Source organism: Eptatretus burgeri, chromosome 11 (assembly GCF_056783735.1).
Source record: "Eptatretus burgeri isolate ZD-2024b chromosome 11, Ebu_testis_v1, whole genome shotgun sequence".
Lineage (NCBI taxonomy): Eukaryota > Metazoa > Chordata > Myxini > Myxiniformes > Myxinidae > Eptatretus > Eptatretus burgeri.
In genome coordinates, this window is record NC_140971.1 from 63209140 (window position 1) to 63236393 (window position 27254).

General features: G+C 45.1%; 1 protein-coding gene across 6 annotated transcripts in view; it reads right to left on the bottom strand.

The window, feature by feature from the left end:
- Positions 1 to 27254, bottom strand: part of LOC147017225 (protein tyrosine phosphatase type IVA 1-like) — an 81266-nt gene that overhangs the window by 8283 nt on the left and 45729 nt on the right. For all 6 annotated transcript variants that reach the window (XM_085846681.1, XM_085846684.1, XM_085846683.1 and 3 more), the window contains exon 4: positions 10458 to 10588. In XM_085846681.1, the coding sequence (XP_085702807.1) occupies positions 10458 to 10588 (131 nt within the window). The remainder of the gene's footprint in view (positions 1 to 10457; positions 10589 to 27254) is intronic.

The following is a 27254-nucleotide window of genomic DNA, read 5'->3' on the forward strand; positions in this document are numbered from 1 at the left end:
GTATGAGAGCTAACACACAACTCACAGCAAGGAGGCATGAGACAAGAGGGGCGGGAGTGGAAGGGACAAAACATTGGGGAACAGACACAGGTGAACTGTGGAAGGGAGAGGGATGGGGATGGGACGGGGAACATGGCGAGGGGAAGATGGACATTAAAGGGACTTTCAGGAAGGAAAGCAGGAGAAATGAAGGAAGTGGGCTTGGGTGGATTATCGGGGGTAGAAAAGATCGAGGATTTGGATGGGGGAAGATAAGAGGTGGTGGTGAACAGCTGTTTTGAAAGCCTGGAGGGAAGAATGGGAAAGAATAGAGTGAGGAAGTTTATTCCAAAGGCGGGAAAAAGAGGAATGAAAGAGTGAAGATGAGCAGTGATTCGTGATTTTGGTAGTTTTACCAGAGGGGGTTGTTGGCGGACCTTGAGCGCCCTGTGGAAATGTGGTTGGGACAAATCGCAGAGAGAGCAGGGGGGGGGCAAGGCTGGAGAGGAGTCGGTAGAAGACAGAAAGACCACCGACCAACCTGCGGTGATTGAGTGAGAGGCCCAAAGACTCAGCTTCATTGCGGAGATGCCAATGATCTTAAAAGCCCTGGTTTCGACAGCGTGAAGTCGAGAAAGGTGGGAGGCAGGAGCACCAGCCCAGAGGGGAGAGCAGTACTCCATCAGGCTACGGACAAAAGCTTTGTAAGTGGTCAGGAGCTCAAGAGGGCCGAGGAAGGACTTTGCACGACGGAGGATTCCCAGTCGGCGACTGGCTTTTGAGGCAAGGTTGGAAATGTGACTTTCCCAGGAAAGGTCATGGCAGATAGTGAGACCCAGAAGCTTGAAAGAAAAGACTTCTTCCAGAGGATTGTTGGAGAAAGTGGATGGGGGGTTTTGTAAACGGTCCTTTCAAGAGACATAGTGAGAGTGTGAGATTTGTCTGGATTGAAAGACATGTTCCACGTGTTGGACCAGTTTGTGATTTTATCCAGATCTGCAGTGAGCGAAGAAGCTGCTGCTTGCCGGTCTGAGGGATGACAGATGGTACGGCAGAGGGTTGAGTCATCGGCAAAGAGAAATAGAGGATTTTCCAGAGAGTCCGAGAGAGATCATTGATGAAACCAGAAAAGAACAGGGCCCAGAACGCTACCTTGAGGAACTCCAGCCTGCACAGGAAGAGGGGATGAAAGAACTCCATTTAGGGCCACACGTTGACTGCGACAGGAGAGGAAGTCTGCGAGCCATGAGTGGAGATGGCCTTGAATACCATGGGCAGAGAGTTTGGTGAGTAGGGCAGGGTGCCAGACTGTGTCAAAAGCACGTGATATGTCCAGGGATACGGCTCGGATTTCCTGTCTGGCATTGAGGACCTCCATCCATTGATGGGAGAGCAGTAGCAGCATATCTAGGGTAGAGTGACCTGGTCTGAAACCAAATTGATGATTGGAAATCAAGCCATTGGAGAAGAGGAAGGATTTCATGTCTGAAGCGATGATGGATTCCATAACCTTGCTGATGATTGGGAGAAGGCTGATTGGTCTATAGTTACAGGGATCTGTTTTTGCACCTTTTTTATGCAGGGCAGTGATGTTAGCAGATTTCCAAGCACATGGCAGATGACCTTGGGAAAATGAGAGGGTGAATAGAACAGAGAGAGGGTGAGCAAGAGCAGAAGAGCAGGCTTTGAGGACACGTGGGCTGATGCCGTCTGGACCGGTTGCAGAATCTGACTCGAGGTTTGAAAGCAAGCTCTCCATCTTGTCAGGAGAAAAGGATACAGAGTCCAGGGACAGTTGGGTGCGACTGGGTAAAGTGGGTAGAGATAGTGATGGGTTTGGGACACAAGATTTAGCTGCAAACACCGAGTTTAGACATTCAGCTTTATCACGTGTGGAATCAGCAGTGCGGCCATTTGAGGTAAGGGAGGGGATGGAGGGGGAACATACACCAGAAACAGATTTGATTAAACGCCACCAGGATTTTGAGGAGGGAGAGAGGTTTGAGAGTTCAGACTTGAGATGAGAAAGATGTTGTTTTCTGGCTCTCCTGAGGGTAGCTACACACTTGTTCCGAAGCTTTGTGGAAAGAACTGAGATTGTTCCCTCAGTTGGGTTTGCTTTCCATGAGGCAAAGGCAAGTTGTTTCAGGACAACTGCCTCGCCACAAGCTTCAGTAAACCAAGGGCGGGAGGAAGGGTAAGACAACTGAACACGAGAGGGGATAAATCTGTGCATGAGGGAGAGCAAGTTTCTTTGGAAGAATTCCCAGGATGAATTGATGTTTGAGAAAGTAGTGATAGGAGACCAGTCTGTAAGTTTGATGGCTGCTCGGAGACCCTGCCAGTCGGCTTGAGTGAAATGCCAGACTCGACGGCGGTGAGGTGGTTCTCTGATAACAGCCAGAGAGATGTCCACTTTAATAAGGACGTGGTCAGAAGAACCAATTGGAGCGAAGGAAGAGCAGCAGATATTGTCAGGGAAATTTGTCAAAATCAGATCCAGAAGAGATGGAGCTCTAATCGCTCTACCGCAAACGGGACGAGGAAGGTGGTACGAGTCGCTTTTCACTGAGTTGATAACGTTTATTCCTCTAACCAGAAATAACAAGACTCGGCAAGAAGAGGGATCCGGGGCGATTCGACGGGATGGTGTGGGATCGGGCGTGGGGAAAACACAGACAATTCCAATGAATATACAAATCTCAAACCCTCTAAGGCGCCAGGTACACACACACACACACACACACACACACACACACACACACACACACACACACACACACACACACACACACACACACACACACACACACACACACACACACACAAAACGTAGCTATTCCTGGTGGTCAGGCTGGACCGTGGCGTGGACGCAACAGTCCCTGGATTGGCGTCGGACGAGCTGGCCTTGCTCTCGTCAGGGGGCAGGAGAAACCGTGGTGCTGTCGACCTCCTGGTCTTGGCCCAAGTCCGCTCACAGCCGCCAGGGAACCAGTTCTGGCGCCAAATTGCTTGCAGGAGAGGGAGGCAGGTCCGCCCGCCGTTCGACCCCGTACTCCGAGCCCGCAGAACCCCAGAGCCAACCAAGGTGAGGCACGAGGCTCAGCAAGGCTACAAGACACGATGAAACCAGGGCCGAATCAGCGCAACAACAAGCACACTCCCAGCACAACAACCTCCACCCCAAAAAATGGTCTTTCTGTCCCGATCTTCTTCCTCTTCCTTTTCCTTTTCCTTTTCCTTTTCGACCCCGAACAGAACCTTTTTATCCTCCAGTCCTCGTCACTTCCAATCGAGCCGTTTTAATGGCCCACCGCCGTCGCCTTCCGCCAATCGTGATCACGGGGCAGAGCCATCCGCAGCACTGTCCTGTGACGTCACGGCAAGCCTCCAGAGAATACTAAAAGGGGTTTACGCAGACACACTTACCCTATCCCATGTCCCTATCTAATTACGTGACAATTATCATTTCCCCCTTGAAGAAATGGACATTTACTAGACAACTTATCACCACTGAATTGCTACTTATTACATCGAGATCCTGGTACACTCGAACAGCATGGCATACCTAATTAAACATCCTAATTACGCTTTGAATGCATACCCCCCCCTCAAACGTAACACTGCCCCCTCCTCTGGTACCGCAGCTCCTGCAAGGTACAACACAGGCGCTACCGTACCAGCCTTAACACTTACTGACACACCTATTTAACCTAACGAAATAAAGTAGGAGGGGCAATGGGCAGCGAGTCGCAGCTAACTTACCTATCCTGCTTAATGTACTACCCCCTTATGGCCTTATCCTCGCCTAAACAATCATTCATTTTTTTTTTTTTTAATCACATGAGAGCACTGAGCGAAGTTGCACTCCATCCTCTGGATCATCGCTCTTGCCCAACACTCTTCCAGTGATCTGGGGAGGGGAAACAAAAGGTTCCACAAAAACACAACACTTATACTTTACATTCTTACTCTAAGCCTTAACGACACTATTCACAGGATATTTACACTTGACCGCGTCCCCCAGTGGATGCTAAAAGACCCAGCGTTACCTGGGGAGCCAATTTTCAAATTTGCTTGACCCCAAAATTATGCGGACATCATGCCCTTGCTGCACATGTCAAGTTGTGCGGGATTGAGTGGGACTCACACATCTTCACAACACTCACACCATGGTCATCATCACATTTCTAGGTCATGGTCCCCATTTTAATGATGCAGGCTGAATCCCGTCATGGCCGTGGGGTGGGTTACCACAAGATGATGGGGGCATCTCAGGTGCAACCATGCCCATAGGTAAGCTTTAGTCCAACCCGGACGTTTCTCCGCCCCGCTCCCTTTGATTCCCTCCCCCCCTGGTAGCCATCAGCTCTAATCCCGTACAACACTCTGGAAGGGGTCTCACTGGCTCCTCTGGCCTTCCTGGGTCGCCAAGGTCCTACCCGCCTTGGTCGCCCAACCAGACCCTCTCCCAGTTGCCTCCAGAAACTGTCACCATTAGCCACCAGGGGTGAATCTCCTTGAAGGGGGTCGCAATTCCCACTCAGCGTGAGCTTCAGCAATCCCTGCGGACAAGCACATCATCCCCACCCACAAAAACCACATGACTCCCCCACCCCATCGGCCTTACATGTGACACCTGCATTTCTAACACTTCACCGACCATGACCTTCCCTGTTACCACACCATGTCCAATAAAAAAAATCAATGTGTGCACCATACATTTCACTTCTTAACTTGAAACAACTCACACAGCACTTCTCCTCACCCGATCCACGCACCAGCCATTGGACAGCCACTCGTGCCCGCTTGGTTTCCAATTACCCATTGTCCCTATTGTCACTCTAAAACCCAGCAGAACTTACAAACACATGCCAATTTTCCCACAATTCACTATTTTTCACCAAAGGAGGCACTTCGCCACAATGTCAGCAGCCGAGCAAGGCCCTATATGCTCAGCCCGATCTAGTCTCCCCGACCCCCGACAGTGATCTCTGGACCCGACCTATGAAAGGGCATCTCGGATAGACCTGGCGGTTCAGCAGGAGGATTCACCCTCTCCGAGTCTAAAAGTCTATTGGAGGGTCCCTCCATCGCCGGGTACCGGCAATATCGTTGCATGTGTCCTCTTCGCCCGCACCGGAAACAACTCCCCATAAAAGGCCCCCGTGTGTATCGGTGTAATGTCTCTTCCGGTTCCAGACCCCCTCGGCCATAATCGAATTGCTCTATTGGCTGGGCTGGACCCCGCCGCTTTGGCGCACCAACTACCGAATTACCCCTTATCAAACTTGACAGTTTCTGGCAAATTTCCTGTAACATTTTGGTCATGCCAATTTCTCCCAGCCCCCCCTCCCTGATCCTGAATCTCCGCCTGTCGGATCGTCACCGATCGCCTCTCGGGCACCCGACCCGGCCGACTCCACGAGGCCAGCCTGGCCGCGCACTCGGCCGCTCGGTGCACGGTGGGTGGATCCTGTAGCTCCATTAGCGCCCGGACCTCAGGGTCAGGAAGAGCAGCTAAAAATTTCTCGAGTGCCAGTCTGTCCCACGCCTCCACTGTAAGGTCCCGATACGCGATCCTGACTGATTGGTAAATGTCCTGTGCCAGCTCCTGCACTGTCTCACCCGGCTTTAATCTGCGGTGCTGGAGCTGGGCCCGCACCAGATCACAGTTCGCTGCAAACCCAAACCGACGGCTCAACGCCTCGCAAATGTGGGAGCTGGTCAACATCCCCTCCGCGATCACGTTTAACACATCTGCGGCAGGTCCCCGCAACGTTGCCACCAAATTCCCAGTATGTTCCTGCTCATTCCACCCGTTTAGTCGGGAAATACACTCAAATTGCGTCAGAAAAGCTTCAAGGCTCCCTGACCCGTCAAAATTTACCAGGGGGATCACTTTTACGGTGGCCCGCTTCTCAGTTTCTCCCTTGTCCGAATCCAGCCCAGGGATCAAACACCTTTGTGGCTGCGTATCCAATTTCGGAGCCCACTGTGGCCAAAGATGTTTTGTGGTGAGGGTCTCATGGGTCAATTTTGCCTCCTGTTCCAAACGTTGAATGGACCGATTCACCTCTTCCCGCAGGATCTTCTGGGCCTGCACAACCTCCTCCAAGGCTCCGTCGCGAGTTTGTAGCTGCTCCTCAACCAACCCGGACACTCTACTTACAAAAGACGGCTCTACCAGGCCTTTATCCAAGACTTCATCTTGGCTCATAATTTTATCTTGTTCGTCCAAACGAGCCTCCAATCCTTTTACCTCCTCCGCCAAATTCATCCCTTGCTTCCTCAGCTCTCCCCACTCTTCTATTTGCAGCTGCATACGAGCATCCACACAGGCACGATGACGTTCCAGGCTTTCATCCACTTTATCAACCCGAATGTTCGTTGCATCAATTTTATCTACCAATTTTTTTCGTATATTTTCCCCCTCCAATGTAATTTCTACCTTTGTTTCCTCCAATCTATCCTCGAATTTACTTTGTATTTCTCCCAATTTAACATCCACACACTCCTGCATCTCAGTTTTCATTTTCTCCATCTTTTCCCCCAATTCATCCCTCATTAAATCAATCCGTGCACCCAGCTGTTGCCCCATTACCCCCCAATTGATCTGTCATTTCTGCCCCCTGTGCCGTCATTTCTGCCATTTGTGCCCCCTGTGCCGTCATTTTTGCCCCCTGTGCTGTAATTGCACTCATTAAACGTTCCAACATTGTCCAGATCGTCATCGTGCCGGTTTCCGGCGCTGCCGGTTCCGTTACAGGCGATGAAGCATGGTCCACGCTCGGAACGGGGGAGGTTCTAACCCTACCCCCGTCTCTCCCTTCTTCCCCCGACTCGCTGCCAGACACGTGGCCTTCCTCCTCAAACATCTGCATATCCGCCATGGTGCAGAAGTCCCGTTTGCCGCCAATTAATTTTAATTTGAAAAATCCCGCCAAAATTTTCCCGCGCTCGCGCGCTTTCCTGTCGTAATTTTCTATTCCAATTCGTGACGAGATTCTAATCTTGGTATATTCTCCCGATACCAAATATAATTTAGAGGGGTTCGAACATCCAACACCCTGACACCAATGTGAGGTGCACGGTACTTGAACAGTCCCGCCAACGTAGAATGAGCCGAAACAATGGAGGCGGTTTATTTATTTATAACCCAAAGATGGCGGTTCTAATCGCTCTACCGCAAACGGGACGAGGAAGGTGGCACGAGTCGCTTTTCACTGAGTTGATAACGTTTATTCCTCTAACCAGAAATAACAAGACTCGGCAAGAAGAGGGATCCGGGGCGATTCGACGGGATGGTGTGGGATCGGGCGTGGGGAAAACACAGACAATTCCAATGAATATACAAATCTCAAACCCTCTAAGGCGCCAGGTACACACACACACACACACACACACACACACACAAAACGTAGCTATTCCTGGTGGTCAGGCTGGACCGTGGCGTGGACGCAACAGTCCCTGGATTGGCGTCGGACGAGCTGGCCTTGCTCTCGTCAGGGGGCAGGAGAAACCGTGGTGCTGTCGACCTCCTGGTCTTGGCCCAAGTCCGCTCACAGCCGCCAGGGAACCAGTTCTGGCGCCAAATTGCGAGCAGGAGAGGGAGGCAGGTCCGCCCGCCGTTCGACCCCGTACTGCGAGCCCGCAGAACCCCAGAGCCAACCAAGGTGAGGCACGAGGCTCAGCAAGGCGACAAGACACGATGAAACCAGGGCCGAATCAGCGCAACAACAAGCACACTCCCAGCACAACAACCTCCACCCCAAAAAATGGTCTTTCTGTCCCGATCTTCTTCCTCTTCCTTTTCCTTTTCCTTTTCCTTTTCCTTTTCGACCCCGAACAGAACCTTTTTATCCTCCAGTCCTCGTCACTTCCAATGGAGCCGTTTTAATGGCCCACCGCTGTCGCCTTCTGCCAATCGTGATCACGGGGCTGAGCCATCCGCAGCACTGTCCTGTGACGTCACGGCAAGCCTCCAGAGAATACTAAAAGGGGTTTACGCAGACACACTTCCCCTATCCCGTGTCCCTATCTAATTACGTGACAATTATCATTTCCCCCTTGAAGAAATGGACATTTACTAGACAACTTATCATCACTGAATTGCTACTTATTACATCGAGATCCTGGTACACTCGAACAGCATGGCATACCTAATTAAACATCCTAATTACCCTTTGAATGCATACCGCCCCCCCCTCAAACGTAACAATATTAATCGGATTAGTGGTTCCCAAATTATGACCATTTATTTACCAAACCAATGACAGGACACGTTGCTGCGTAGGCATGGCTGATGGGGAAAGGGCGTCTTAGTTACCAATGACAAGACATGATGCTTGGCGTTTTGCACCCACAGTATCTATCTTCTATTCTATCTATAATTCCAGCAATCTCTGTTTGTTTGCCTTTTCAAGGTTTGAAATTAATTGGACAAGTGGTTCCCAAGTTATGGCCAAGTTAGAGAGCGTTCCCCATTACGGGTTACAACGTACGGACTTCCAGATAGTGATGACTTACTGTATTCTAATAATTTCTCGATTTCTTATGCGCATTTATAGATAAACACAATGCCCCAATCCAGTCGTCGTTTATGAGAGCGAAGGAACGGCCTGTGTGTGTTGTTTCTGGCACGCGGTTTGAAAGTTTTTTTTTTGCACTTACGGCCACGAACGTACGGCCACGCACGTACGGCCATGCACGTATGAGCATGCGAGAGCGAAGGAACGGGCTGTGTGGTTGTTGTTTCTGGCACGCAGTTTGAATTTTTTTTTTACTTTTCTATTTTTTTTGCACGTACGGCCACGACGTATGGCCACGCACGTACGGGCATGCAAGAGCGAAGAAATAGCCTGTGTGGTTGTTGTTTCTGGCATGCGGTTTGAAAGTTTTTTTTTTGCACGTACGGCCACGCACGTACGGGCACGCGAGAGCGAAGGAACGGCCTGTGTGGTTGTTGTTTCTAGCATGCAGTTTGAAAGTTTTTTTTTAATTTTTTACATTTTTTTTGCACGTACGGCCACGCACGTACGGGCACGCGAGAGCGAAGGAACGGCCTGTGTGGTTGTTGTTTCTGGCACGCGGTTTGAAATTTTTTAATTTTTTTTGCAAGTACGGCCACGCACGTATGGCCACGCACGTATGGGCATGCGAGAGCGAAGGAAGGGCCTGTGTGGTTGTTGTTTCTGGCACGTGGTTTGAAAGTGTATTTATTTATTTTTTGCACGTACGGCCATGCACGTACAGCCACGCACATATGAGCACGCACTAGTTTTGTAAATGCCACAAACACACAACCAGACAAACAAAAGTATTTTGAACGATTCAAGGGAAAAGATGACCCTTTAAGCATTCAAAAAAGGCACAACATTTTACGAGAATAGCCGCAATCCCTTCATGACTCTGAACTGAAGTTCACTGCCAGGTAAGAATTTCTTAAATGATGTCAAGTTGAATCGCAGCGTTATCCATGGCTTTCATAGCAATCTGACATGCCGCCAACCCTCGCCGACATCCATGCACTCACAGATCAGATCTCACAATCAGCTCATGGTTCCGCCAGAGGCCATTGAAACAAGATTTAATGTTCTTGGCCTCTCCTCATTTCTCTTTGGGAATGAAATAAAATAATATAATAAGCGTTTTGTTGTATGCACTTGGAGACATTTGTCAAGAGGAAAAGGTGTCAATAACTTCTTCACATTGTCTTCACAAATCAAACACACTTGTCCACTTTTATTTGATAAAGTTCATTGTTTCATAAACCAGACGCCCATAGTGAAGTTTTTTTATATTATCAGTTGGCCTGCCCTTTATGCCGTGAAGACAGCCGATGGCAGTTGGTGCCTGCAATGGGATTTGCAACGGTCATGGTTGTGACATTCTGGCCGATGAATTACAACTCGGACTTTGTCAAGGTTGAAGCAGCAGCAGGATCCAAACTATTATGATGTATTCCAAGAGAGTTCAAAAATGGAATGTGGAAATCCATCCCATCCATTGGGACCATACTCTGTACAGAGCGTTGGTGCTGCCTGAGCAGTCTCCTTGGCTATTGGGCACAATCCTGGACGGATCGCCACTCCGACACACGATACCAGCAAGCTGGCACTCATTTTGCCGACCTCAGAAGGATTACAGGCCGAGTCAACCCCACCTGGTATAATTCAACAGCTGAGTGAGATTTGAACTCAGGATCCTCAGACCCCAAGCCCACCACCCTAACCATTAAGCCAACACCAGGCAATGTGGAGATACATCTTTGAAATATTGAACAAAGTTGAAATACAAATGTTGGTTCTACTTATGTTGTTTCATTTGGACATTTTAATTTATCGCGATGTACCTAATGATCATTTGGGAGAACAGTAACTGCATTTATCAGTCATAAAAATAATGTTTGAAAAAACAGCATATATGATAGACGATCAAATGATACTGGGTAGATATATTGACAAGAACTGTATTACCTCCCAAGACCAGCGATGCAGTGTACAGCTACGCAGCATCCGGGATCTTCACGAAACTTGGTCTTGAGGAGTGCTAGCCAGTTCTCCACCACGTTTCCAGGCGGTGGTGCCCCGTCGGCAAACTGCCAATCCTGTACCATGTTATGAGAAATTCAGAAAGGGAGGAGAAGCAAGGCTCGTTCAAGTTATGGACATGACTGCCTTCCAAGTGGCTTTTTAGGGAGCGGTTTTACAAGACTTAACCTGCCATTTTGAGATGCACACGATGATTTATTAAAGTTGGAATGTTGCTTTCTTTCAAAGCAGAACTTCAAAAGTAAAGGATGTGGCAGTAAGATTGTATGTTATTTATCTTTATACTGTCCACCAAATATGAAAAAAATGACTTTCTCTACCACCAAAAGCTTTCTTTATTTCTTTCTCTCCACCATCATCTGCTCTGAAGCAATGTTTTGACCTTTTGCAGCTTGTTTTTGTGACAAAAATTTTAAATATTTCTTTGAAACCTAGTTTAAAATTATTTTCATATCTCCTTGCTATGAACACTATCTTTACATTCCTATACCTCCACTGTGCATCATCAGCAAAGTAAATCTGTGCACAAACGTAACTAGACCTGATATCACCAAACTATTAAAAGATAGAACGAAGAACTCGTCTTGCCAGCGAAGGCTGAAGTATCAACTTGCGTCGGTGGATGGGTAAGGAATCAACAGAACGTTCATAGAAGCATGCTAATCACCCTGAGAAACAAAGAGAAGCTGACATTTCGGCCATTAACCCTTCCTCAGAGCAAAAGAGATTAACACCGAAAATGTCAGCTTCTCCTTGCTGTCCACGGTGATTAGTATACACCAATCAATGTCCTATTCATCCCATCCAATAGGAGATAGGATTGGCGTCGATATTTAAGTTGTCTCCTTGCAGCCATTTTGCGACCGTGCTTCAAAAGTTTGGAAAGCAAGAACTCAGTTTTGTTTTTCCACCAAATCTTGAACTGGCCAGATCGTGGCGAAACTACTAATTCTGGGACAGGGTGAATATTTGCAACACGAAAGGCTTCGTATTCATTTCAATGAAAGGTACAATGCAATTGTTTTAAGGAAATATATGATGAGTTGGAATTGAGAACCACACAATGAGTTTCCTGCTGAAGCAGCTGAGATGTTAAGACAGGTCACAAATGCTGTGGGTAAAATAAGTAAATAAATCAAATTAACCCCCATCGTGGATGGCCACTACGTGAAAAATTAATCAGCATCCGCTTTTGGTGCTAAATGGCATTGGGGCATGGCTAAATTAAATCCCAATACTCGTACCCTCGGTTTGAGAGATCATAAACTCCTTATTAAATGTTGCGGCAGACAGAGGTAGGCATTAATTTTCACCTGTGCACACTATGAAGGAAGAGGGGTATTGTAGCTTCTTTCTATCCTGATGAGGAAGACAAATCAAAATATGGTGGTTCAAAGACTCACAAGAGTCCTCTATTCCTCCATATACCCAAAGTATTCTTTCAGTATCTAATAAGTATATGTTATGCAGGAACACACCAATATCTTCAATTTCTCTTTTGGGGTTAGTGTCAATCACTGTGAATGTACACTTCACGCAACAGAGAATTGTACAGCATTGCTTCATTTCAAAGGAGATTAAAATCACAACTTTAAAACATGAACGCCCGCATGAGTTTGGGCCTGGTGGAACACTGCGCAGTCGTGATGTATATGATGGGCATTTGTGCATACAGTACACAGACGTCGTTCACACTTAATAGAAATTTTAATCACGCAAATTGACTTTCACAACTATCACTCACTCCCCAAAGGAGTGGCAAGGTGAGGATCATGTTACACCAATTATTATTGTTAATATTATTATTTTCAATGTTGTTACTTATAATAATGGGAATATTATTATTATACAATTATAAATGAATAGGAAACAAACATTTTCCCACATATACATATAATTATTGTACTATTATCGTTATTGTTGTTATTACCCTCACCAAAGTAGAGGGCATTGCATTGGGGTCCATTTGTTTGTTTGTTTGTCCGCACAGAACTTTCGTGTGTTTTTCTCCGCAACCACTTGTCCGATTGAGACGAAATTTTCAGCATTAGTGTGATGACTCAAGTAGAATCTACACTAATAAATGTCAGTGTGTGTGTGTGTGTGTGTGTGTGTGTGTGTGTGTGTGTGTGTGTGTCAGTGTGTCTCCTCCATAACTCCAAAACTATAAACCTAGCAGCCTGAAACTTTGCATGCACACTAAGAAAACTCTAAGGAAGTGCAAGAGTGAAAATTAGGTGTTGGGGTTAATTAAAATACCCCTTTTGAAGATAATTAACGGCCTTATTTAATTATATCCTTCATCAGGTGAACCTCGGCCACCTCGCTGGGTCTTAAGGCGTTTCCGATATAACCTTGCTGGGGTCTGAAGCCGCCATGTTTTTTCGCCTGCTCAACCTTGCCTTGACTTGGGACAGGCCGCAACGATTTCTTAATGATAAAGTATTTTTTTCACTTTCCTCACTCATATTATCGAATGACTGTTCATCATAGCTATGAATCGCTGGGGATATTGCAGTGTTTATAAATGCCTGGAGATGCTGCGTTCATGGCTTTATTTAATTTGTGCATATGAATCACTGAGAGAATCTCTTAAACTAAGCTAAATTACAAAATGTAATCTTCAGATTTAAAAGTATCAGCAGTTCCGACTCCGAAAAAAAGTGTTGATTTGTCCTATTCGGAAATTGCTTGGGCATTTCCTGGTGTATCGACGGCAATTGGTAATCACTTGCCAAGCCAGGCGATCCGTTGGAGTGCTTGCTTGAGTGCTTAAGCCACTTATCGGGCTGTACAGTTCATGTCAGTTGATCGCGTTAAAGTTCGTGTCCCGATTGGGATGTGCAGTCGATGGTTACTACAAGGTAGAGGTACGTATACAGCACACACGGACGTGGTACATATGGGTAGATTTGGCTCTGTATGGACACTCCACAGGTGTGTGGACATGCCATGCCTGTTATGGGTGCCTGGGTAGTAAAGTTTCATCCCGTATCTTATGGAGGTTCTATCAGGTTTTCCTTTGTCCTAGCACCTGTTTCTAAAGCATTCAGTTATCGGATTTGCTTTACAAAGGTTAAATGTTTCTGTTTGTGAGTTTCAAAGCAAAATATATCTGATAATGACACATTTCTGAGCCATTTGCTGCATTAACATATTTAATCAGTTAACTAACATTAACTAACAGCTTGGTTTTCTAACTTACCGAGCCAAATTTTTTTCCACCTGTCACACGCAGCTGTTTATAAGGATTAATGTTTGTGAACATCTCCCTGAAACGTTTACATAAATGTAACGTTGTTTTTCGGTGAAAGCAACTCAAGGCTTCTGGGTTGTATGCAGTATGTACTGCAGTCGGTAATCACACTGACTCCAACCTGCCGATTCCCGAAAAATTGCAGATATCAGCCAAGCATGTATGTGTGTGTGTGTGTGTGTGTGTGTGTGTGTGTGTGTGTGTGTGTGTGTGTGTGTGTGTGTGTGTGCGTGCGTGCGGGGTGTGGTGCGTGTTGTTCACAAAGTATATGCTCTCGAATAACTCCCATACCCCCCCACCTCTCTCTCTCTCTCTCTCTCTCTCTCTCTCTCTCTCTCTCTCTCTCTCTCTCTCTCTCTCTCTCTCTCTCTCTCTCTCTCTCTCTCTCTCTCTCTCTCTCTCTCCTTTGACGTATCCAGATGGTGGTTATGTCTGGACAGTAGTTATCTCCATATGCGTCTGGACGGTGATTATGTCCAGGTGGAGTTTATCTCCAGACGTGTCTGGCAGTGTTTATGTCCAGACGGGAGCTTGTCTACGGACGTGTCCGGGTGGTGTTTGTCTCCAGACAGCTTGGCTCCCGACATGTCTGGGCGGTGTTTGTCTCCGAACGTGTCAAGGCAGTGTTTATGTCTGGATGGGAGTTTGTCTCCGGAAGTGTCCGGGCAGTGTATATGTCCGGACGGGAGTTTGTCTCCAGACGTGTCAGGGTGGTGTTTTTGTCTGGACGGGAGTTTGTCTCTGGACATGTCCGAGCGGTATTTGTCTCTGGACAGCTTGGCTCTGGACGCATCCAGGCAGTGTTTGTCTCCAGACAGCTTGGTTCCGGATGCATCTGGGTGGTGTTGCTGTCCGGACAGGAGTTTGCTTCTGGACGCGTCCAGGCGGTGTTTGTCTCTGGACGGTTTGGTTCCGAACGTGTCCGGACAGTGTTCGTCTCTGGATGGTATTTATAGTGTGACCAGTAGAAAATGGATTTCAGACATTATTTTCTTTCTATCTTCACTGTTATTCGATGCAGAATAATTTTGAGGAGACAGTATGAATCGTAATTGAAGCTCCACCACACGTCTGCCTTCCCTTACTCTCTCCTCTCACTGCCTTCCCTTCCTCACTCTCCCTCCTTCCGCACTCTCTCTTCCTCCTCACTCTCCCCCCCCTCCGCACTCTCCCTCCCTCCTCTCCCCCACCCATCCTCGCTCCCCCACCCAAGAATCTGCAATCTCTGATTGCTCTTTTTCTTGTTACTTTTGTTATTGAAAGCAGCCATGGAAAAATGCCACAATAACGTGGAACAATGCCCAAGCTGCTATTTACACACGTTGTTAACATGACGTTTTTCAAGGAATTCTCCTGGATTTTTTGCAGTCGAGTCGATAGTAATATAGGCTAAGCAAGTGCAAAAATAAGGTGGCCTCTTACTCATGATCCAATGAAGGATCTGAAGCATTACTTGTAATATCCTTTCCCATCAGCACCGGCAGCATCGCTACATGGTATACATTTATATCGAGAATTTTCGTCGGCCCCACTTTCAGAACCCCCGTGGCTGGGGGGGGGGGGCAGGGGTGGACGAAGTAGCTTCAACCTTTGACGAATGACTTTTAGTCCCCCTGGCAAGTTTGGTCAAGATAGGATAAGTAACGACCAAACGCAACGGACACAGACACCAAATTGCAATGTTAGTATAGGATGATGATGGTGAATGGTGGTACGAGTACATCACGGGCTGACTAAGAGATTATAGTTCATGTGTTGTGTAGGCTCTGTGTAAACAGTCAAGGTAGAGTGTAGGCTACTCTGGGTTCGATTTCCAGCTTGACCATGAACAGGAATTCTGATTCCTGTTGCTTCGTAGGCATGGTGTTGCATCAGAGGACACCATCGTTAATGTGGAAGTGAAGCTGTCAGCCCCGTCTCTTTAGCATCAGAGGACGTTAAAGATCCGGCAGAAGAAGACATTGTGTGTTTGTACCTTGGACAAATTCGAAATTCCTGCTTTCATCATTCATCTACACGGGCATTGCGTCAGCAGCAAAGCCGCTCCTCCGGGGATGATGCAACCAGCAGGCAGGCGCTGCAAACGCAAGAGGTAGATCCTCATCAAATCGAGTTTTGTAAAAATTCCGCATTCCTCACTATTTGAAAGTGTCTTGAGCAAATTTAAACAGTTAGAATGTTGTCTAAATGACCTTCTCAATCCCTCTCTCACCTTCCTCTGATTCTGCATTCGTAATATGTAGATGGCTCTTTATGCTTAGGTTATAAAATTGTGTTCGTTTTGCACAGAAATGTTTTCACATTATCATGTTCACGATTTGGATTGTAAATTAATTTTTTTAAACCCACCGAGGCCAAGCATGTCTTGGCATGTCATTAAAACCCAGCATATGATTCTCAGATATTTGATGAAAATCCAGCTGGCTCATTAGTGACCTTAATAAGAAGAGATGAATCCTTCTGCCCTGCCTGGTCTCCACAACCTGGGATATGCATCAAAATGCTGCCTATGAAAAGGAAATATACATCACACATCCCCCAGCTGATTCAAAAAGTAAATCAAATCTATAACGAAAGCATATACTGTATCAGAGAACCAATAATGTTCATGACATGTGGGTGTCAAAATCTCTGAGCCCTCCCAACGGCAATGGTGTGTCCACTAACTGTGGTGTGAATGCATGAGAGTGCTGGCAAACAGCGGCAGACTGGCGGATGCTCATTTCTGTTTCTGCTTGCCCACTCGTGACACTGCCTGTGGTGTATTGATGACTGTATATCAGGTGTTCAGCAACACACTGCAGGGGTGTCATGAGCCGACCTGCAGAAACTAACACGAAGCCGGAGTTACATAAGGCTCAGGAAGGTGGTAAGGGAGCCATCTACATGATACATAAGTGAAAAGGTGGGAGTGTGGGAGGGTTAAGGGGAAATTGAAGTGAAATAAATCAAGGGTGGAGGATTAGGATAAGGGAAGAATGTAAGCTTTAGGGTGAAGGGGGGGGAGGGTTTTGGAGAGAGGTGGGCAGTAAAGTTAAGTAGGTTTGGGAAAATAAAAGGATAGAAGGAGAGAGTATCAAAAGAACAATCGAGGAAATTTAACTGGGGAGTAGGTCGAAAATGTCAACATTTTTGAGAACACAATATGTAGATGGCTACCAGACTAGAAAGAAGTAACTGCCATTCTGATGATCGTCAATTCCCTGAAATCCTCAGAGTATGCTGTGCGGAGCAATCACTCTGGAAATCACTGGGACCAAAACAAATGCTCTAGCCATCTCGAAGCCACAGGCATTTGAAGTGGACCGTTACTCGAAGCATACTTGAAACATTCATGAGATAAAGATGAGGCAGTCAGTCAAGGTAAAGTTTTGTGTTTACACTTGAAAATATATAGTATATACAGTATGTCCAAACAAACTTGTGAAGTGTTGAAGGAAGTTAAAATGGACAATGTGTTATTCTTTTCCTGAATATTTTTTAGTTATTTACAAGATCGAGGCCCATGTAAGAATGAGGTGACAGAGTGGTTGGACTGACAGTGGGACAGCGAGGAAACGATTGGTCACAATAAGTAAGGGAATGAATGAGCATGAAAAAGGGGAACGGAGGAGGGCAGGAAGCACAGGAACAGAAGAGGGTTGGGTTATGTTGGAATGCTCAGCGTAAAAACAAAAACGATTATGGGTAGTGATATTGAGGGATGGTATGAGATGGTAGTGCATCGCCTGCTTGAAGTCCTGGCGGGAAGAGTGGGATAACACAGCCTCTGGAAGGCTGTTTCGCATTCGGGAGAAGGGATGACCAAAGGAACCGAGGTGTGCTGTCAGCTTGGATTATTTTCTGTTGAACTAGGCAGGGGTTACTGGAAGAATCATGAGGGGATTACTGGAAGAACCAGGAGCGGATTACTGGAAGAACCAGGAGGGGATTACAGGAAGAATCAGGATGGGATTACTGGAAGAACCAGGAGGGGTTTACAGGAAGACTTAGAATGGCACTTGGTAGAGTACATACCTCCACCAGGCTGAACAGTTTAAGTTTTGTTTCCAACTGATAGGCTAAATCTGGATCTGGATCTTCACCAAAATGTAATCGGCTTGTTCTTGTCAGCAAACCAACTTATCCATAAACTTTTATCAAAATCCTTCCACAACTTTTTGAAATATTTTGTAATACATCGTTTTTGGGCCTATTTCATAATGGTGAAGAATTACTTACAAAATACAACAAAATTCTCGTATCCAGATTCGGATCTTCAACAAAATCGAATCAATTCGTCCTTGTCACACACCCCACCAGTCCACAAAGTTTTGTTCGAATCTCCATAACGTTTTGAGATATCTTGCTCACAGACAGAAAAACAAACAAACAGATAAACAGACACAGACAGACATACAGACAGGGGTGAAAACACAACCTCTGTACATCTTCGATGGTGAAGATAACCAGGAGGGGATTACTGGACAAACCAGGAGGGGATTACTGGAAGAACCAGGAAGGGATTACTGAAATAACTAGGAGTGGATTACTGGAAAAACTGGGAGGGAATTTCTGGAAGAACCAGGAAGGGATTACTGAAAGAACTGGGAGTGGATTACTGAAAGAACTGGGAGGGGATTTCTGGAAGAACCAAGAAGGGATTACGGAAAGAACGAGGAGGGGATTACTGGAAGAAGGTGTACGTCCTGGCAGAGCTGGTGAGAACCGTAGGACAGAGAGCTGGACTGGAGGACACATGATTATAAAGCAGTGAGCTTACCAAACTGTGTGATGTGAGAACAACAGGCCCTGTTCTTCAGTGTCATTGCCGGAGATGTCAATAATGTGAGAAATGCCAATAATGTCCACAGAATTAAGAATTTGAGAAGTTTTCAGGTTTTCATTTTGGAAGAAAGAGGAAGATAACTCTCAGACACAGCAAGCATTCATGAGTTTGAATGAGGAGACCTTCAGGTATTGAATGCATTTGAGCTGGTAATCATTCAACTTTCAGGATATTGCTCAGAATGCTGCGGATGTCCTATATGCTGTGTAGAAAGAGAGGGCTTCTTTCAGACTGTCAGGAGTTTTGAGAGCTGAACAGAAATGAATCTGTCTGCAAATTTTCGGACAAATTCATAATACAATATGAGTTCCCTTACAAAGAATTTTGATGCAGGAGGAGGCCATTAGGCCTATCAAAGCCTTCACTATTATTATCAATCCACAGTCTCTATCCTTTTCAAACGCTGAGCATCAAGCAACAGAGCAGCAGTACCATTTTAAAAGTCTTTGGTATGACTCGGTGGGAGGTCAAACCGTAGACATTCTGACTAGTACACCACCGAGTCTGGTTAATGCCTGGTGTTGGCTTAATGGTGAAGGTGGTGGTCTTGGGATCTGAGGATCCTGAGTAGAAATCCCCCTCAGCTGTTGAGTTAATACCAGGTGGGGTTGACTCTGCCTGTCATCCTTCCGAGGTCGGCAAAATGAGTGCCAGCATGCTGGTATCCTGTGTTGGAGTGGCGACCTGTCCAGGATTGTGTCCAATTGCCAAGGAGACTTCTTAGGCAGTACCAACACTCTGCACAGAGTATGGTCCCAATAGATGGATGGATGGATGGAATCTGGTTAGTTCGGATGACCGAAAACATGTAAGAATATATTCTGGTGGAATTTGATATCTGAAGGCGAAATGCGATAATTTTTGTGACAGTGGTAATCACATGATTGACCAACACGTCAACTAGTTTACGACCTGCCACCTGACCCACATTCTTTTTCACGTGAACCATAAAATCTTAAAACGGATCTCAACATTTTTGGGGAATCAATATGGATCGAGTCATACAACAGATCACGGGCATGAACATGCCATTCATAAAAATTCGTGAAAACAAACACACTTCTCGGATTCTGAGTGAGAAAGGATGTCCATGTGATGAAGGGCAAAGTTTGTGCAAAGAATGTTGATTGAGGAAAATAATAAGAAACGAATGAGTGGCTTTCTCAAACTTTGTTGCACAAGGCCCTGAAGCAATGCAAAATGTGTTGAGTCGTTGCAGTTGATGGGTAATGTTGCAGAGCATTCTTTTTGCAACCTGCTCAGTGTAAAGGTGCAAATTTGGAAGAATTATCTATTATTATTACTTTTTTTTTAATTGCAAAACAACAAAAGAAAAACACAGTGCTTGTCATTTCATTAACAAAGCAATGGCTATCACGATGAGCGAATTCCTCGGGATGAAACGCCAAATCAATGCCACTGCATTCTTAAAACCCTTTACAGTACCTGAAGCTAAAGGTCAGAAAACGTATTGTTTAACCTCGTACACAGTCAATGAAAAGTTTGTTTCGTTTGAATGGTGATCAGCTAATCTGGTTCATCTGAGCAATAATTATTTGTGTGTTTCGGAGTTTTGGCAGAGAAAGCTGCCCTTAGAATCAGAGACCTTGACTTTTACCTTTTTTTTCTCGGCAGCGTTCTCAGGTTCACATGGAGGAGCTTCAAGTACCGATTTCACTTGTGATCGAGGACATTAGGAGACATCGGTGTGGATTTGCTGGTACAACAGGTATTAATGCTGATGCTTGTATAATGCAAGATCGATTAAGTCAGCAAAACTATTCATCTACATATTATGTCAACAACAAGAACGACAACAACAAAAAAGGTGAAATTATCTTCCTTTATATTTTCATTATCCATATCCTCCATCCCCTTTCAATCCACTTCCTCATTTCTCCCCATTATTCTGCAACTTTCACTCTCTTTTCTCTCCTACTTGCCAACTTTCCTTAAATATCTCAATAGTTTTTGCCATTGAACTCTGAGTTTCACCCCACCCTCCTCACCAATCCCTTAAGAAGTCATTTGTAAGTTGCCCTGAAGAAGAGATGAAGTAATGTCAAGATCCAGGAGTTTGCACAAAGTTTGCACAAAATAATAAAAATATAAAAATGTCGGAACATAAATGAGAAATAAAATATTAACCCCTCTCAAACAAAAATAAAATCCCAATCACATAAAGAACAAGTTTCATCCGAATCCGTCCATAACTTTTTGAGAAATCGTGCTATATATTGTTTTTGGCACTATCTCTCAATTGTGAGGATTCGATAAAAATTTTTTTTCAAGTATCCAGATCTAGATCTTCACCAAAATCTAATCATTTCGTCCTTGTCACACACTCTACATGTCCACCAAGTTTCGTCCGAATCCGTCCATAACTTTTTGAGATATTGTGCTACATATCGTTTTTGGCCCTATCTCTCAATGGTGAAGAATCACTTTGAAAACTCTAATATCCTGATGCAGATCTTCACCAACATCTAATCAGTTCATTCATTCTTCTCACTTGTCTATCAAGTTTTGTCAGAATCTATCCAACACTTTTTGAGATATCCTGCTCACAGATAGACATACGGGTGAAAACATAATCTCCATCCACCTTCGGTGGCGCAGGTAACAAAATGAGAAACGTAAAGTTCTCCAGGGCTTGGGTGTGAGAAAGTAAACTGCTGTGTGTGTGAAAGATTCCTGCTGTAAGGACGGTAAGGAAAAAATGTTGAGGACGACAGAAATGGAAAATTCTTAAAGCCGAGTAGAATAAAAGAGGAATGACAGCAGGTGGGGCTGTGGGCAAAACAATTTTCCATGACTGAAAGCATGACAGACGTGCAGACAGGCTCAGTTACTGCATCCAGAGCTCGGTACACTCTGTGCAGAGGGTTTAAAGTGGAATTATATAGATATATCGAGACGTATTGACTGTTGGGGAGAGAAGGGTACATGGATATTGGCAGGATTGATTGGTGGCTTGAGTATGGTTCGGTGATTTTATATCTGTGTAGTGATTATGATGTCTGTGTGAGGGTTTCATTAAAAGGTGAATGTGCGGTCTGTGTTTGTACTGTACATAACTCACCTTAAATCCTCCTTCATCGCTCTCCTCTCCTCCAATAATAATTTGAAAAACATCCTTGTGTTGTCCCTGCACTTGCCCCACTGTTCTAATCCCAACCTCAGTGTAATTAAGTAACTAAACTGCTAAATTTAATTAATGGGGTGTGAATAAAGCACAGGCAAGGTGGGTCAAATGGCTCCCTCACCTGATCAAGTTCTTTGCAATTTCCTTGCATAAACCAAAGTGAATCCGACTCCATAAAGCCACATTTTCGAGAATCCTCTCAACACTTCTACTGGATATCAGTTTCTCTGAACCCGAATCACTTTGTGCATTTCATGTGTGACTCACTATAGACATGTGCAAGCAGGTGGGCAGATACTGAGCAATAATTCACTCGCTCGTCTTTGGACCCGATTCAAAGGGCGAAAAATCACAAATAATGTGAATCAGAATGTTTCAGTGAAAGCCATCAATTGAAAAATAAAAGAAAATTACACAAATTCACCGGTTGAATCGGGTCAAGGTGAGCAAACACTGCTGACATTCCAAAAGTACTGTACATGACTATGTTTATCATTCTTATTATTCAACAAGTATGACAACACCACCCGATGAACTCCTGATGGATCGCAAATGCAACAGTCATGTATCGCGAGGTCAAAATCGAGACAATGTTACTCAGAGGTTTCTAACAAGGGCACATGAGGAAGCCTTGCATGTTAGAAAATCTACAAATTTACATAATCCATTCTACTTTACTTACATCTTACCGAGCATTTAAATTTTCATTCCATGCAATCAATTGAGATATACTTTATATATATATATATATGTAGCATAGCCTCCAAGTATGCACACTTTCCACGAAGGCCTAAGCAGTCTAGCATGGGTTTGAATCTGACCCAGCAATACATTATCACTCTGATGCTTAAAACGCAAGCTGATGTACATCAGTCGTCCCTCGGATGGACATTAAACTGGGTGTATCGTATGCCAACATTAGTTAGTGGATGTCAAAGATCCCACGGTGCCCTTCGTGAAGAGAAGGCGAGTTATCTCCAGCACCCTGAGCAAATGACAAAGTTCTGCCAGAAGTGCGGGTAGCAAGTGTTCTGGTGTCGTTTGGGGTTCCTTCACACCTTGCTATCTGACAGTGTGGTCGCTTTCTGGGCAGCATCTTCCGCACGACAAACAAATGGACCGGGTAGTTTAAATCTTACATGTGAACGGCCTTCTTCGGATAAAAGGAGCAAACAACAAATCTACCCAACATCACTTTCAATTATTTAACTTGCATCATACTTAACTTGCACGCATCATTCAGCCTGATTAGTTGGTCGGGTCTAATAGGGTCAGCAAGCTATTGCCAAAAATAATGTGGAATCTTTGTATGCCGAATGATTGCAGATAGACAGCTGGGTTGATCTCCTTTAAAAGGGTAGTGCCTTTTGTCGGGAAATTGCACCACAACAGCTTTTATATCTTTGTTCAACTCCACTCTGCCAAGAATCAAAGCCAGAGAGCTGAAAGGCATGCACACTCTCAAAGAACCTTTTTCTTTCATGAGGACATAACAAAACGTCACAAAACGGTCGACAGACACCTAGATATTGTGTTCTTCTCAGCAAGGATAATTTTCCTTGACAAGTACCAGTTTGACCAAGCCACAACTCACAATGGTCTTCTATACTTGAGGTGAGCGCTGTTTGTGAGCAGCTGATAAAGGAGCCGTGTTGATGTTTGATCAGACGGGTTTCTTTCATTACTCGGAACCAACCGGTTCTCCAGGCATCATCAACTCGACGTTATGATCTGTGACATATATTCACGTTTCTGCCTTTTAGACCTGCGAGAGCAGTTGAAATGTTCTCAGACTCTTGCTGGAACAATGTTTGAACATCGCAATTATGTGGCAAGGACATCATTGAAGGTGGAAATGAAAACATTCCCAATGCTCGAACAGAACACTCCTCATGTGTCTGCAGGCACATGCTGTGAGATGTGTTCTCAGCCTTCTCACCACAAGTAATGACATCAGGGACAAGCTTTAGAGAAAGTTTGTCTTTTATAAATGGACAAAATCAACTGGTTTTCAAAGTAAGGTTATTACAGAGAAGTCTTTTTTTTGGGGGGGGGAGGGGGTAGGGGGGTGTTACATTACTTAAAAACTTATTTATGTATGTAAGAAGGTTGGAAAGATAGCCTGCATGTTTGCTCACTCATCGTTGAGCTGTCTATCTTGGGTTCGAATATCGACCCAGATATGAACTGTCACCCTGGTGTTTCTCCTGCACGGCCAGAGCATCAATGCGTGTGCCCATCCACTGGAAGGATGTTAAGATGGAGGACACATCTGCTGGTACTGGTCGTCAGGGGATGTTAAATATCCAACAGTGCCTTTTGAGAAGAATAGATGAGTTATCGCCGGCACATTGAACAAATTACAAATTCCTGCCCTGACTGACTGCTGGGGAGGCAAAGAGAAGCCATTCAGCACAACCCTTCCTCAGGAACTGCAGTAACAGCTCAGACACTCTGTTAAGAGTCTGGTCTTCTTATTTCATATGTAGCACAAGGCTGCAGGGTAGCATCATTATCTGAGGGTGTGGCTGTGCCACTGATGCAATGCCCCCTTTGCTGGTTTGGGCAGGAAGTTGTAATTTGACCATGCTGCTGGCGATAGCTCACCTAATCTTCGCAAAGGACACCATGTGATCTTTAACATCTTCCAACTAATGCAAGCATACGTGACGCCAATTTAACATCTACTGAGGGACAAAATTTCATCCAGATCCGTCCACAACTTTTTGAGATATCCTGCACACATACAAACAAACAGACAAACAAACAAACATACAGAAAGGGGTGAAAACATAACCTCCTTCACCTTTGTGTGACGGAGGTAATTTGCATGTTGGGGCATACGTAGGTGTACGTACGGACGGATGGACAACCCAAAAACATAACGCCATGGCAACTTCGGCAGCGAAGGCATAAAAATAGCACGAGAGTTTCAATAAATTAAAGAAACTAGAAGAACATGCTCCCTATGGGAGCGGCCGGGGGTTATGTTATTTTCCTTATTCAAACGTGTAATTCAAAATACCTCTCACCAGGTAATTCAAAACCCCTCACTGCACTGGAAAATGTTGGGACAGGAAAACGTGGGGACAGTAAAGGGTGGGGACTGGTCATACCCTCTCCCACCAGGAGCGGCGCTACATGATACACATATACATAGAGAATTTGCGTCCCTCCTCCCCCCCCCCAAGACCACCGGCAAAGACCCCTGTACACGAATTGGCGTCATGCTGATCCTATGTGGCAAGTTTGGATGTAATCAATCCAGAAAGGTATGGGGAGTCGCGTGATAAAGAAACAAACAAACACAAATACACAAACAAACACCGTTCCGTGAATCATCTTAAGGATTTTATGAATGGTCATTCTTCATGCAAATATCAATCTTTTGTTCGTTAACACATTCTACGAGAATCCCATTATTAATTTACAATTGGTCACTGGCTTTGACACCAATACAAATTTTTATTACGGACCATACAGGCATCAAAAAGCTACATATATCGAACAAATAGTAACAGAGCACCTCGCTGCCATTGGAGCATTTAAATTGCATCAGATTTGGCAATAAATGTGATTTGTTGTTTCCAGCTCACGGATCGATGACAGAAGACGCCATTTGTATTTTGCCCCCTCTATCTCAACCCTGTTTAGAAACCCGGGCAGGCACGGGCAACTTGCTAGTATGCATAATATTGTAAGAATTGCGATTTGCTTTCCACGTTGATATCCAAGCTGTAAAAGCAGACTTAATTGCACAATTGTTGTATTTATGTAGCTTGCTTTAGATGTTTTGAAGGTATAAAGTTTATCAATGTGTGAATGCTAATCTAAACTTTACAAGCTACACTGACAATAAGGTGGTGACCAGAGAAAATATAAATTTATTCAATATGGTCACAACCAAAACCAGATATCAGATCAAAAAGTCCATACAGTGCCATCGTGTTTTTCGTGTGTTAAGATTATGATTAATTAATTTGATATTTTTGAATCAAGGATATGTTCTTGTCATTCAGTTTCTCCACGTACCATTTCGGTGAATAGCATGATGCTATCCGTTGAAATGTATGTGGTACATGGCCAAGGTAGTTCCAAGTGTCCTGTTCTTGTGTGATTCCCCATTAACTCACATAATCAAATGAAACAACCACTTTGGTGCAATGCCAACAGGGAGAACTGCATTGATGGTGTTAGGCCCACTGTCCTTTCTGCCATGTCGACATTAAAGATCCCACTGTATCTTTCACAGAAAGTAACTCCTTCAGCAGGTACCCTGGATAAATTCCTGGGCAAAAAATCACTGGCTTTGACAAATTCCTGGCCAAGAGTTTCCTGGCCTGAACAAATCCTTGGCCAAAAGCTTCCTGGCCTTAACAAATGCTTGGCCAAAAGATTCCTGGCCGAATTCCAAACTGTCTGTGAGAGTAGAGTAAGAGCTAAGGAGTCACCACATGGTCATATTGGAACACTTCCTGGTCTCTAATTGCCATGCTGACCACAGGATGAACAATGAATGGTGAACCTGTAGCAGGGGACCAGATAAGAAAGATAGATTGATAAATTAGGTCACAACTTCCTTTACGTTGTGGACATGGCAAATTATTAGCTATCGCTGAAGGTCATTTGAGAAGTATTGCCTTTTGCCTTACCAGTGGCCCCTCTCCCTTGATAACTTAGTGTACCAACTCAGAGGTCATATCTCATTGCCGCACATGTGTCATCGTGCTGTCTGGGTAATGCCGATATTGGTAGTAATGGTCGCAATTATTAATACCCTATATATATAACTTCCGTAACTGTCAACTATCGCAGGTGACAGGTCAGGACATAAATTTGGAATGTGGCCAGGGTGCCAGCTGGCAAAAAATGGCCTAATCTAGCTAAAGACACTGGGGGATCTTGAACAGACACCACCAAACAAAGTAGTTGGGTCCTATGCTTAACATCCACTCTGTAGTATGACTGCACTCATTGATAACATATGAAGCATGAGGGTGGCAGTTTATAGGCCGGTCGAGAATCAAAGACAGACGAGACAGCTCAAAAGGCGAGTGCGCTACTTCTGTGCTGTCCTACCAGGCCTGGTAAAACTATTCCTGTTGTTCCATTTTCACTATTCCTGATAATTGATAATTACTCCCTGTATATGCGGCACTCTTGTGGCTCTAAAGTGAGGAATAAAGCATTACATAAATGAATGGTGATGGAAAGAGGGGGTTTTGCACGGCAAGAGATGAAACCTCAAAAAAGCAAATGATGTAAATCGACACTTTCAGACTTGTGTCTTGATGGCAGCTGCATGTCTCTGGAGCATGTGCTGTTTGCAACAGCAATCTTGCGTTGCGTCACAGCGCAAATAGTGCTGGTTATGGTTGGGGTGCCATTTAGCAGAAAGTGATTAAAATGCAGTGAAGCAAAATGCCGGATGCACGTACGCAACCTTGCAGACATTATCAAACACACTTCGTCGCTCAACATGGAGAGACTGAA